We start from the raw sequence: 13,439 nt of genomic DNA, 5'->3' as shown, positions 1-13,439 counted from the left end.
TCCTCACTGAAGAGGCCCAAGTGGCATTTACAAAAAAGCAGTTCCCTCCCCTTTGTCGGTGGTGGAGGAGCCAGGGGGGCCACACACTTGGTTGTGGCACCCGGGCTCACCAACAGCCGCGCTGCAGGGTTAGCACTCCCACGTGGCGTGGGGGCAGCCGCAGCACCATGCTCAGTTACTCCCGCCCCGGCTCCTCACACCCTCGCTCCATTTACTTATTTACTTATTGTTCACACTCCGTGACGCTCAGCGTTTATTCCTGACTCTGCACTCAGGGATGACTCCTGACAGGCTTAGGGGACCATATGGGATGCCGGGGATCGAACCCGGGTCAGCCATGTGCAAGGCAAGTGCCCTCCCCTCTGTGCTATGGCTCCAACCCCCTACTTATTTGTTTAATTTTTGTTTGTTTGTTTGTTTTGGAGCTACACCCAGTGGTGCTCAGGACTAACCCCTGGCTCTGTGCTCAGGGATCACTCCTGGTGGTACCTGGGGGACCATGTGTGGAGCCTGGAATCGGATGTGGGTCAGCGCATGCCAGGCATGCACCTGACTTGCTGTCCTATCTCTCTGGCTCTCTTCAGGCTTTTGTCAAGCCTTTTTTAACATTACGTGCCAGCCACTAGGTTAGGTATCTTAAAGGATGCTGCAATCAGTGCCTTAATGCTCCAGTTCAGTACATGGAGGCACTGAGGTCAAATAACTGCCCGAGGACGACACAGAACTTAAAAGCAGAACTGGGGTTTGAACCCTGGTAGTTGGGCCCTGAGAGTCTGTACTCAGTGTGTGTGTGTGTGTGTGTGTGTGTGTGTGTGTGTGTCTGTGTGTCTGTGTGTCTGTGTGTCTGTGTGTCTGTGTGTCTGTGTGTGTTGCTCAGGACTACAGGCGCCAGGGACTTAGGGGCCCCAGGGTGGGGGCTGCTTTCACGGGGAGGGTGTTCACTGCTCACATACCTTAGCTGCCTCTCCCCTGCGTGGGGCCGGATGTGCCGGTGCTTGTCGTGAGCGGGCCAGGCATTCAGGGGCTGACTCAGCTCGCCCCAATAGTTCCCAATGGCTGTGATTTCTTCCCCGCAGTGGCCTTCGAGGGATGCACTGGTCAGCCGAGGACGGTCTATAACTCCATGGACACCCGCTTCAGGGTGGGCACGAACGGCGTGATCTCTGTCAAGCGGCCCGTGAAGCTGCACAACTCCGAGCTGAGCTTCTTCGTGCAAGCCTGGGACGCCAGCCTCCGGAAGCACTCTGCCAGGGTCACCCTGAAGCTCTCGGAACGCCAGCGCCGCCACCACCACTACAACCGTCGTGTCTATCCTCGCCCCCTGGGGAGTTTGGAGGCGGTGAGTTTTTCATTTGCCTTCCTGGCCCCCCTCTCCCCCCACACACCTTCTTCTTTTGGGGGCCACACTGATAAGTGTTCAGGGCTTAGTACTGGCCCCGTGCTCTGGGATCACTCCTGGCAATGCTGCGGACAGGGCAGGGGCCAGTCTGTCTCCGAGTCTTCTGCCTATTCCCAGGCGCCTGTCACCACTGGTCACACGTTTGCTATAGGGTTGTCATGCAAATTGTCCTGTGGTTAATTGAATGTCCAGTGCACCCCTGTCTTAGTCCCCGGGGTCAACGGCCTCCAGCCTTCTTGCCTCTGAGGGCCGGTACCCGTGCATCCTTCCCCCCAACCCGCACTGTCAGCCAAGGCGGTCTAGGGAGTTCCGACCTTACGACAGCCTGTGGTCCTGCAGCTCCGGCAGTCCATGGGCCACTGGGGTCAATGCTGTAGCTTTTCCCCACTTGAAAATGCTCCAGATGCTGTCGAGTGTCCCGGGGCAGGGGAGGAGCAGGCAGGGGACACCATTGATCTAACTTAATTCTTTTATTTTTGCTTTTTTTTTTTTTTTTTCTTTTTGGATTGCACCCGGCGATGCACAGGGGTCACTCCTGGCTCATGCACTCAGGAATCACCCCTGGCGGTGCTCAGGGGACCATATGGGATGCTGGGATTCGAACCCGGGTCTGCCTCGTGCAAGGCAAACGCCCTACCCGCTGTGCTATCACTCCAGCCCCTAACTTAATTCTTTTGTGTGTTTTGTTTGGGGGCCATACTTGGCAGTGCTCAACGCTTCCTCCTGGTTCTGTGCTCAGGAATTACTCCTGGTAGTGCTCGGGGGACTATATGGGGTGCTGAGGATTAAACCCAAGTGGGGTGTCTGCAATATAAGTACCCTACCCACTCACTATATTATTGCACTAGCTTCAATTTTTTTTTTTTTTGCTTTTTTTTGGGTCACACCCAGCGATGCTCAGGGGTTACGCCTGGCTTTGCACTCAGGAATTACTCTTGGCAGTGCTTGAGGGACCATATGGGATGCCGGGGATCGAACCCGGGTCGGCCGCGTGCAAGGCGAACGCCCTACCCGCTGTGCTATCGCTCCAGGCCCTCAATTTTTTTTTTTAAACTTTATATTTTTGCAGTGCTGGGAGTCAAAGCCAGGGGCCCCGTATGCGATGCTTGTGTTCTGTCCCTGAGCAACATCCCTGGCCCCTTGACCCTCACTCCTGCTGGATTTTATTATTATTATTTGCTGTTGCGTGTAGAAGGAATCAGCGGCAGCGAGGGCCCGGAGTCATCACCTTTATTTCTGTCGCTGGTATTCTAAGATCACGGGTTCTTGTCTGGGAGTGCCTCCTGGTAGCCCGGGCGTTATTGCCCACAGTGGAACATCCCCTTTGGTAAGATGGAACTCCCCGTGACCACACACCTCAGTCCATGTGAGATGTTTGTGCTGTGTCAGGCACATGATTTGCACACAGATGTGCTTCCTGGGTCCGTCTCGGAGGGCGGATGAGCGAGCAGGTGTTCTTGCCCATTTTGCTGTATTTCTCACCAGAAGAGGCTCAGCGAAGAGGGGGAAGGTGTTGGGGGGCGCTTTGGACCCCTTTCCCCGCTCCCGAGCTGTGTTCTTGCACCGCCACGTTCCCGTAGTGTTCTGTAGTGTTCCCACGGCCTAGCCGGCCCTTGGCCGGGACAGCCCAGAGCTCAGTGAGGGACCAGGTGGCTTGGCTGGAACGGAGAGCATGTTTCTTGGCAGGAACTTGCTGGCGGCCGCTGCCCCAAGCAGAAGCCTTTGTCACTTTGTCACTTTCTAAATGGCCCCATGGTGCTTCTCACCCCAGTGGCTCCCTGGACCCGGCTCCTGGCTTTCCTCTTGGGCTTCTGGGAACTTCCTAGTCCCGGTCGATCCCATTTTCCTCCCTGGTGTCTTTGGGCGAACCAGGAGAACGGGGCACAGAAGCCTTGGCAGACAGGAAGGCAGATTTGAGGTTTGCGTTTCCTCAGCCTTCCCCTTCATGTCAGCTGTGTCACACTCGAGGATCACAGCCATTTGTCTCCCGACAGCAGAATCTTTGGGTATAAGAAAACCGCAGGGTGAGCTGGGTCCCACCTACCTTTTGCTTGGGCATCCCTGGCACGTGGCTTGTCACCAGGGATACTCGGTGAAAAGGGTAGAGATTTTTTTTTTGTTTGTTTTTGGGTCACACCCGGCAATGCACAGGGGTGTTTCCTGGCTCATGCACTCAGGAATCACTCCTGGTGGTGCTCGAGGGACCATATGGGATGCTGGGAATCGAACCCGGGTCGGCCGCATGCAAGGCAAACGCCCTATCCGCTGTATTATTGCTCCAGCCCCCAACTTTGCAGAAGTCTTAAAGTCATTTTTTTGTAGCTGCAGGGTGGCACGCGCTGTGTTGGCATTCATTCATATGCACTCACTCTGCGGGCATGGAGGGCCCCGAGGCTTTGGGGGGGCTGTGCTGACCGTTAGTTTTGCTCCTGTGATGGGGTCTCATCCCAACATCCCAAACCAACTCATTGTCAAAAGCATTGTCTTTTTTTCTGTTTAATTTTCTTATTGAATCACTGAGATTACAGAGTTGTTCGTGCTTAGGTTTCCGTCATGCAATATTCCTACACCCGTCCCTCTACCAGTGTACATTGCCCAGCACCTGTGTCCCCAGTTTCTCCCCCATCACCCCCCACACTCCCCAGCCTGCCTGCCTCGATGGCAGTGCTTTTCCTTTCTCTTTCTCTTTCTCCCCCCCAACCCCTACACTTTTGGACATTGAGGTTTGCCATACAGATACTGGAAGGTTATCAATATCCCTTTACCTGCTCTCAACACTCAGTTCTTGTCCAGCGGGATCATTCCCCGCTATTAGTCATACTGGTCCCTTCTCTATCTTACCTCCCCTCCGTCCCAACACACTTGTGGTAGATTCCAACTCCTAGCCCCTGTTTTCCCTGGCCATGGCTATTAGCCTCATACTATAAATTAGTCTCATTTATATCCCACAAATGAATGCAGTCATTCTCTATCTGTCCCTCTCTTTCCGACTCATTTCTCTCAGCATGGTCCTCTCCAGGTCCATCCGTTTATAGGCAAGTTTCATGACATCATTTTTCTGACAGCTGCGAGTGGCTGCTTGATCCAGGCCCCATACTAAGTGCTCGGCTGGGAGTGCCAGCAGGTGACTAAGCCGTTCCGAGCTCCGTGAGGCACTCAGCACCAGTAGCCTCATGCCGTGGCTCTTGCTTTGAATTTGGGGCCACGCCTGGAAGTGCTCAGGGGCTACTCCCCGCATTGTGTGGAGGGGTCAGCCCTGATGGTACCAATGGGGCCACAGGATGCTGGAGATCGAAACAGGCCTCCCACCTGCAGGCCATGTGCCCTTAGGCCTTTGGGCCGTCTCCCCAGCCTCCTCTGTCTCCGTCTCTGTCTCCATTTGGGGTTCTTCCATAAGTCTTCCAAAGAAGAGGGGATGCCGTAAGGAGGAGCCAGAGGCAGGCAGGCTGGCTGCAGTTCGGGGTTGGGGTGGGGGGCTGCTTATCTGGATTAATGCAGGAATGCGGGGGGGGGGGGTGGTGGTGGTAGGGCGGGCGGGGGAGGGCTTGGGCATGTATGTGACCTGCACTCAGGAATGTAGGGTTAGAAGGATTTTTTTGTTTTTTATCATATCTGGTCACAGTGTGTATTTTGAGGGTTTTTGTTTTGTTTTGTTTTCTTTTTGAGTTGCAGCCGGCAATGCACAGGGGTTACCTCCTGGCTCTGAACTCAGGAATTACTCCTGGCGGTGCTCAGGGGACCATATGGGATGCTGGGAATTGAACCCGGGTCGGCCACGTGCAAGGCAAACGCCCTCCTCGCTGTGCTATTGCTCCAGCCCCACAGTGTGTATTTTGAATCAAACTTTCAAAGCCAGGAAATGGGGTTTAACTGCATGTGGCAAGTGGTGCTCAGGGACCAGGAGTCTGTAATCACACAGCAGGTGGGAGTGAAGAGTTTTGGTCCTCAAGAGCCTTTGGAGACCTGGAGGCTGGGAGCGCCTCTCGGCGGTGGGGATGGTTTCTCGGGGCTGTGACTGACCCCAGGTCTCCGGTGCTCGAGGGACGCACAGCCTGTCAGGCGCTTCAGCAGTTTGAAAGATGCTTTTCTTCCATCTGCGATGATCTTATTTCCCTGCGTGTGCATAAAGTTATCTTTATCACCCATAAAAACTGTTCAATACAAATCTCGGGGGTGGTTTTGGTTCCCATCCCAGCGCTTTTGAGTAGATTGAACCAAATAGATACAATTGGGAGAGATGAAGGCATTTGTATTGATCACCCTGGAGTTCTCAGTATCAGTTCCCCGAACACACTCATTTTGTCTGATCACTCCACTCCGGGGGACCTGTAACCCTAGAAAATTAAAGTACCCCTGAACTTCCAGGTGCTGAATCAGCTCTGAGGTGAAATCACCAGGGCATATTGTCAATTAAAAAATGACAGGTGTGATGAGTAGGCCTGAAGGAACTTGTAAAATAATAGCAAGCCTATAATCACCGCACATAATGATGAGTTCGTCTCTGGCCACTAGGGAAGATCAAAGGAGAGTCTGATCTTTAGTCCATGACTGAGGGGGTCATTGGGTCGCGATGGGGCTGTTCATTTTGTTCTAATGGGGGGTGTGGGGGGCATCCTGGCACCCCTGGAGGTGTTCTGGGGTTCTTCCTGGCTGTGTCCAGGATCGACCCCTGGTGGAGACTGTCGGTGGTGCAGGTTTCTCAGACTGGGATGGGTGACCTGCAAGGTAAGGGCCCTAATCCCGTACGTGTCTCTGGCCCCTGCTCCAGCTGTTAGTAAGTCCAGACACACAGCCAGGCTGCTCCACCCTCCCGGCACTCAGTCCTGCTCTTCCTCCCTTTCCCTTGCAGGAGTCTGTCCCCGGAGCCCAGCCGGAAGTGCTCACGTTCCGCAGCTCCCGCTCTCATGGTCTCCGCAGGCAGAAGAGAGACTGGGTCATCCCTCCCATCAGCTGCTCGGAAAACGAAAAAGGCCCATTTCCTAAAAATCTGGTGCAGGTAGAGACGGGTTTGTCCGGGGGAGGAGCTGGCTTGAGGGAAGGACCGAGGCGAGAAGGGGACCCGCCCGGCTCACTCACTCTCCTCCTGTTTGGTCTCCAGATCAAATCCAACAGGGACAAAGAAACCGAGGTTTACTACAGCATCACCGGGCAGGGAGCAGACTCGCCCCCTGTTGGCGTGTTTGTCATTGAGCGAGAGACGGGATGGCTGAAGGTGACCCAGCCCCTGGACCGGGAGAACATTGCCAACTACACGGTGAGTGGGTGTTGCTGTCTGCGGTGCCGGGCAAATGCTCTGCACCCCCGGCTCAGTGCTGAGTCCTTCTTTGCTTGTTACTCACCCTTCTCTGGGATTAGTCAGCCCACGTCCTCCCTAGATCACAGGAGCTTATATCTGACACCCGCTGCTCTGCTGAAGTGACAGGAGAATCTGGGGGCGGGTGCAGGTTCATTTCCCCTGGGTTAGGAACAAAGGTATGAGAGAGAGAGAGAGAGAGAGAGAGAGAGAGAGAGAGAGAGAGAGAGAGAGAGAGAGAGAGAGAGAGAGAGAGAGAGAGAGAGAGGGAGGGAGAGAGGGATGGAGAGAGGGAGAGAGGAGAATCTTCACACCTCAAGCATCTCTCTCTTTCTATCTCTTTTTTTTTCCTTTTTTGGGTCACACCCAGTGATGCTCAGGTGTTACTCCTGGCTCTGCACTCAGGAGTTACTCCTGGTGGTACTTGGGGGACCATATGAGCTTCCGGGGATTGAACTTGGGTCGGCTGCATGCAAGGCAAATGCCCTACCTGCTATACTATCACTCTGGCCTGCAAGCATGTCTTAAGAACTAAGATGGCAGACAGCTTTTTTGGGGCTCTGAGAGTCTTTGATTCAAAGGAAGTGGCCAGTGATGGTGTGTATGTGTGTGTGGGAGGGAGGGCAAGTGGCATTTTTGGGGCTTGGCAGGAGCAAGAGCCCCAGGGAAGGCAGGAGCTGGTGCTCTGAGGCCGAGAGCAGGAAGGTCTGAGAGAGAGCAGCTGTCCTGCCGGATGGAGAGTCCCTCCCCCTCCCTGGACCGGGCAGCTGTAGCCTGGCCGGTGTGTTGTCCAGTTGGTGACCTTTTAAAAGCCCTCTCCCTTCAACTCTCTGACCCCCTTGCAGCAGTCACGTGTGTGTGGGCCTCAGGAAAGTGAAAGTGAAGGGGCTGGTGAGGTGGAGCCCACGCCAGGGCCAGACCTGCACCCCACACCGCCTTCACCGCCTCCTTCTCTTGCAGCTCTTCTCTCACGCCGTGTCTTCCAACGGGCACGCCATCGAGGACCCCATGGAGATTGTGATTAAGGTGACAGATCAGAATGACAACAAGCCTCAGTTCATCAAGCAGGTCTTCGAGGGCTCTGTTACAGAAGGGGCTCTCCCGGGTATGTCCAGGGCCCCAGGGAAACACTGATAGTCTTTGACCCCCAAAATGGTGCTGAGGCTGCTGTGAAGTCACGTCCGTAACAGAGCTTTAGCATCCTGAGAGAGATGTCATACCTGAGTGAGTGCGTGAGAGGGCTGTCATGTGTGAAGGAGTGACAGTGTTTGAGAATGTGTGTGAAAGCGAGATTGTGTGTGAGTTTGTGTGAGAATATGTGGGTGTGAGAAAGTGTATGTGTGTGTGATAGATTTATATGTGTGAGTGTGAGTGATATTATATGTGAGTTTGTGTGAGAATGTGTGTGTGTTAGAGTGAGAGTGATAGCGTGTAAAAGAGTGAAATTATGCATGAGAATGTGTGAGAGAAAAATATTTGAGAGAGAGGGAGAGAGAGAGAGAGAGAGAGAGAGAGAGAGAGAGAGAGAGAGCGCTAAGAAGCTGATACAACCTCACAACCCTGAGAATGGCTCACATTAAACAACCACCAATGGATTGTTGGTGAGGGTATGCAGGGGAGGGAGCCTTCATATTTTGGTGGGAATGTAAATTGGTTGAGACTTTTTTTTCTTTTCTTTTTGGGTCACACCCGGCGATGCACAGGGTGTACTCCTGGCTCTGCACTCAGGAATTACTCCTGGCGGTGCTCAGGGGACCATATGGGATGCTGGGAATTGAACCCGGGTCGGCCACATGCAAGGCAAACGCCCTACCTGCTGTGCTATCGCTCCAGCCCCGGTTGAGACCATTTTTGCTTTTGTTTTTTGTTGCTTCTAATTTAAATATATAGTTTAGGTCATATTTGTAACAGTGTTAATATGTATGATTTTGATATATACAGTCACCTTACTCCATCACCACCAAAGTGCTAAGATGCCCAACCAGTGTCCAGTCACAACTCAGCCCTCCCTCACCCCCCTCACCCCCCTCACCCCCCACAACCCCTACCCTATTTGGTATTTTCAGTTCTGTCCTCCAGCACCAAGGGATGCAATTATTTGATACTGTGCATCTTCTTGCTTCTTTCCTCTGCATGTCCCAGTTGAGGGAGATCATCCTGTGTTTGGATGCCATCCAGTTCCTTCCAAGTTGTAGTGAACTGCAAAGTGTTTTCTCTTTTCTGAGGGAGGCCATTTCTAAGAACTGTGGGTTGGGCTGTGGGGCTGCAGCGACAGTACAGTGGGTAGAGCACTTCTGTTGTGTGCGGCCAACCTAGGTTAGATCCCTCGGCCCACGTATGGTCCCCCAAGCCCTGTCAGGAGTGATCCATGAGCAAAGAGTTTAGAGTCCATCCCTGAGCACTGTTGGTTGTACTCTTCCCCCCCCCTCCAAAAAAAAAAAAATAGAGGCTGGAGAGATAGTGCAGCAGTAAAGTGCTTGCCTTGCACATGGCCAGTATGGTCCTCCAAGCCCCTCCAGGAGTGAATCCTGAGCGCAGAGCCAGGAATAAGCCCCGAGTGCAGAGCCAGTTACGGCCCCAAACCCAAAAGCAAACAAAAGTAAGAATAGAACTGCCGATATGATCCATTTATTCTACTTCTGGGTATATTTGTACGCCTATTGACAGGTGAAATGATAAGTAGTATGTGGTATATACACAATAGAATTCCTGGAAATTCTTCCGAGATTCCAGAGCTCGTCCCGTGGTGGTGAAACGTGCTGGGACTATTTTCTTCCACCTTGAAGGTTACGCTCCCAGGTGGTTATCCTCAGACGAAGCTGGAGCAGGAAGCCTTTTGCAGAAATTTCTGGAATTCGTCTCATTTTACATATCATCCAGGAGACAGGGGAAAAGTTATTTATTTCCCATCCTCTGTTTTCACCCCTCCTAACTACTCTTCATCCAGAAAATGGGCTGGGTCCTCCCTTACCACTTAGGTTAGAATTGGAGAGTTTAGGTTCCAGAGAGACCGTACGGGGAGGATGGTGCTTGCCTTCAGGCAGCTCACCATGCTTTGATTTCTGGCACCACATATCATCTCCTGAGCACAGAGTGAGGAGTAATCCCTAAGCACTGTGGGTGTAGGCCCCCAATTAATTAAGAAAAATTAATTGAAGGGCCTGGAGAGATAGTACAGCAGCTATGACACGTGTCTTACATACATCTGGCCTGGGTTCAATCTCCGGCATCTGATAGTTTCCTGGGTTCAATCTCCGGCATCTGATAGTTTCCTCTAGGCCCAGCCAAGAGTGACTCCTGAGCACAGAGCCAGGAATAAGCCCTGAGCACTGCCAGGTGTGTCCTCCCCACCAAACCACCATAAAAACAAATTGGAGGGGCTGGAGCGATAGTATAGCGGGTAGGGTGTTTGCCTTGAATGCAGGCGACCCAGGTTCAATTCCCAGCATCCCATAGGGTCCCCTGAGCACCGCCAGGGGTAATTCCTGAGTGCAGAACCCCCCGTGCATTGCCGGGTGTGACCCAAAAAGGAAAAAAAAAATTGGGAGAGGTTAGAGCAAACGAAGCTGAGATGGCAGGAATAACCCCTGTGCATCGCCGGGTGTGACCCAGAAAGTCACAAATAAATAAATAAATAAATAAATAAATAAATAAATAAATAAATAAATAAATAAATAAATAAATAAATAAATTGATTGATTGATTGGAGAGGTTAGAGTGAACGAAGCTGAGATGGCTTGGTCCCGGTTCAGCACTGGGTAGAACGGTTCTACAGCACTGCCCAGCCCTGTAGTGCAGCCTGATAGACTCATGGTTCGTCTTCTCCCCCATGTGCCCAGGAACCTCCGTCATGGAGATCTCGGCCACGGACGCCGACGACCCGGACACCTACAACGCTGCCATCGCCTATAGCATCCTCAGCCAGGATCCCCCGCTGCCCCAGCCCAAGATGTTCTCTGTGGACAAAGTCTCGGGGACCATCAGAGTGACCACCCCTGGACTGGATCGGGAGGTCAGAGGCCAGGGGCAAGCAGCAGGTGGGGGGTAAATAGACTCTCAGCTAAGTCTCCGAGAAAGGGCCAAAGGCCCGAGAGACTGTCATGGGGAGGGGGGAGGGGGGCTGAGCTTGCCTCTGGGTCCCGGCAGACAGGGGTGAAGTGCTGTGTGTCCGGCAGCGGCCTCGGGGCCTGACTGTGTGTTTGCCGTCTGCAGAGTATCCCCACTTACACGCTGGTGGTGCAGGCCGCTGACTTAGAAGGGGAGGGCTTGACCACGACGGCCACGGCGGTGATCACCATCCTGGACAGCAACGACAACCCCCCCACCTTCGACCCCACCACGGTAATTCCTGGGTTGTTCCCCACGCATGCCAGGGACAGTTCCCGACTAGAGAGTCTGAACTTGGGAGAGGAAGGAAGCAGGGTGAGGGGGCCCGTTGGCTCGGGTTTGTGAAGTTCCGAAAGCAGCCGCAGAGTCCGTGTCCTCCCGGGCCACTTGCTGGCAAATCTTGCATCAACCTGTATTGATTCCCTGACCGGCGATACCACCGTCTGTCCCAGCACGGGTTTAGATACTGCAGACAGAAACACAAACCGAATTCTCTTCTCCTGGGGTTCACAGGCCAGTGAGGATGGTGCTAGGCAACTGATGCAGATTCCTGTGTGCGACTGTATTAAGGGTCGGCAAGGAGAAGATAGTGTGGCAGGAAACAGCCTCGTCAGAGCAGCTCCCTTTTAGCTCAGTGGTCAGACGTGCCTTCTATTTTTATTTATTTATTATTTTGCTTCTTGGGTCACACCTGGCAAGGCACAGGGGTTACTCCTGGCTCTGCATTCAGGAATTACCCCTGGCAGTGCTCAGAGGACCATATGGGATGCTGGGAATCGAACCCGGGTCGGCTGTGTGCAAGGCAGATGCCCTGCCCATTGTGCTCTCGCTCCAGCCCCCATATGTGCCTTCTAGAAATTGAGCAAATCGAGCTGGAACCAGAGCTAGGTAGGGCCCAGAGTGCCCTGCAGGAACCAGACTGGGTGCGCCCCGCGATGCCACAAACATAAGGAAAACTGCTCTTTTTTTTTCTTCTTCTTTTTTTCTTTTTCTTTTTTTTTTTTGGGGGGGGGCCACGCCCAGCGGTACTCAGGGATTGCTCCTGGCTCTACACTTAGGAATTACTCCTGGCAGTGCTCCGGGGACCATATGGGATGCCGGGATTGAACCTGGGTTGGCCGCGTGCAAGGCAAACTCCCTACCCACTGTACTGTCCCTCTGGCCCCATGCCCCTCTTTTCTCACGTCACAAAAAGCCAAAAGGCCTGACCTCCTTTCTTACTGCCCTCTCCTTGGAGCATGAATTCCATCTTGGTGTGGCTCTCGATGACCGGGGCCCCAGAGGTCCAGCCGCATCTGGGTTTCATTCAGGAAGGGGTTTAGTTAAGGCCAGTGCTTTAGTTTCTGAAGATCTGGCCCACATGTTTTATTGGTCCCCCATTAGCAGTTGCTAACTAAAGGAAGCCTCGATCTGCCTGGGTACGTGACAGGGGAGAATGAGTATTCATCTGCACCCTGAGTGTTGGACAGAGGTTGAGGGAAGGTGAAAGAACATCCAAGGCAGAGCGTTTTAGGTGTGATGCCCTAACGCAAGGAGAAAGGCTCGGCGCCGGGGCCTGGCTCCAGCGGGGTCTCCGTATGTCCTCAGACTCATCATCTACTTTCTTCCCTTTGCAGTACGAGGGGTCAGTGCTTGAGAATGAAGTTAATGCCAAGGTCACCACCCTCCAAGTGACTGATGCTGATGCCCCCAACACCCCGGCGTGGAGGGCCGTGTACACCATCATAAATGATAAAGAGGAGCTGTTTTTTGTCACCACAGACCCCGAAACCAATGATGGCATTCTGAGAACGACTAAGGTTTGTATGGTGCCTGCAAAGATGCAGAAAGCGATGGCTCGGTCGGCCACTGGTCCCTGTGTCCCCCGGCTGCTCAGAACTGCTTCTATGCAGTGATTCTATTAGCATGATACTGGCAGTAGAAGAGTGAATGACCCCCTCCCCCATCCCCCAAGTTCTGAAGCCTCACTGGGCTTGGCCGTGACACTCCGGGCTCGTGGGAGAATCGGGAAACTCTTTGCCCAGCCTTCTATAGTGAAAGAAGTACTAGACGGTACTTTTAACGGGCTCTTTCCCTGAAACATTCGCTTCCCCTTATGCATTCTGCAGAGAAGAGACAGGCTCTGCCAGTTTCTGCTATTGTGATGGATCATTTCTGAAGTGAGCGTTTCTGAAAGATGTCCTAGAAACGTGAAAGCCAGGTTACGTGGCTTCTCTATTGGAGTCAGAGTTCACAGCTGCCTGCATCAGGCCCAGAACTTGCCCTCCAGCAAGTGAACAGCCCCTGTATTTCTGAGTTACTTACGAGGCAGCCGTGTCTCTTGTGGTCTTCTGTATCGTAACAGAGAAGGTGGGCAGGGTTCCTGCCATCCCACGTGCTTCCTGGACAGGTCTCTGGATGTTCTTTAGAGCACCTTCGAGGGAGCTGTCTCCTCCTCCTGTTTGGTTTAGCCATGGAACCAGAACCGGACGCCGCAGGCGTCTGCAGTCCTTGCTGAATGAGTATGTGACCGCGTGGCCAGCAGGCCTGTCTGCTCCTCGCAGTGCACTATAGCCTGTCACACAGGCTCTATTGAACGGTCTGACCCCCCTTGGGTAAATCAGTGATTTAATGTACTTGTGTCTTGTTCAGGGAGCTGTC

At 53.2% G+C, this 13,439-nt stretch overlaps 1 protein-coding gene across 1 annotated transcript in view; it reads left to right on the top strand.

Moving 5' to 3' along the window:
• CDH1 (cadherin 1) overlaps positions 1–13,439 on the top strand; it is a 71,089-nt gene that overhangs the window by 45,997 nt on the left and 11,653 nt on the right. Inside the window, exons 2-8 of the mRNA XM_055145756.1 lie at positions 1,077–1,339; positions 6,249–6,395; positions 6,498–6,653; positions 7,653–7,797; positions 10,532–10,704; positions 10,905–11,033; positions 12,416–12,598. Coding sequence (XP_055001731.1) covers positions 1,124–1,339; positions 6,249–6,395; positions 6,498–6,653; positions 7,653–7,797; positions 10,532–10,704; positions 10,905–11,033; positions 12,416–12,598 — 1,149 coding nt within the window. The 5' untranslated portion in view covers positions 1,077–1,123. The remainder of the gene's footprint in view (positions 1–1,076; positions 1,340–6,248; positions 6,396–6,497; positions 6,654–7,652; positions 7,798–10,531; positions 10,705–10,904; positions 11,034–12,415; positions 12,599–13,439) is intronic.

The sequence above is a fragment of the Sorex araneus genome, chromosome 8, assembly GCF_027595985.1.
Source record: "Sorex araneus isolate mSorAra2 chromosome 8, mSorAra2.pri, whole genome shotgun sequence".
Classification (NCBI taxonomy): domain Eukaryota; kingdom Metazoa; phylum Chordata; class Mammalia; order Eulipotyphla; family Soricidae; genus Sorex; species Sorex araneus.
The sequence above is the reverse complement of the archived record's forward strand: the minus strand, read 5'-3'. Positions and strand labels throughout refer to the sequence as shown.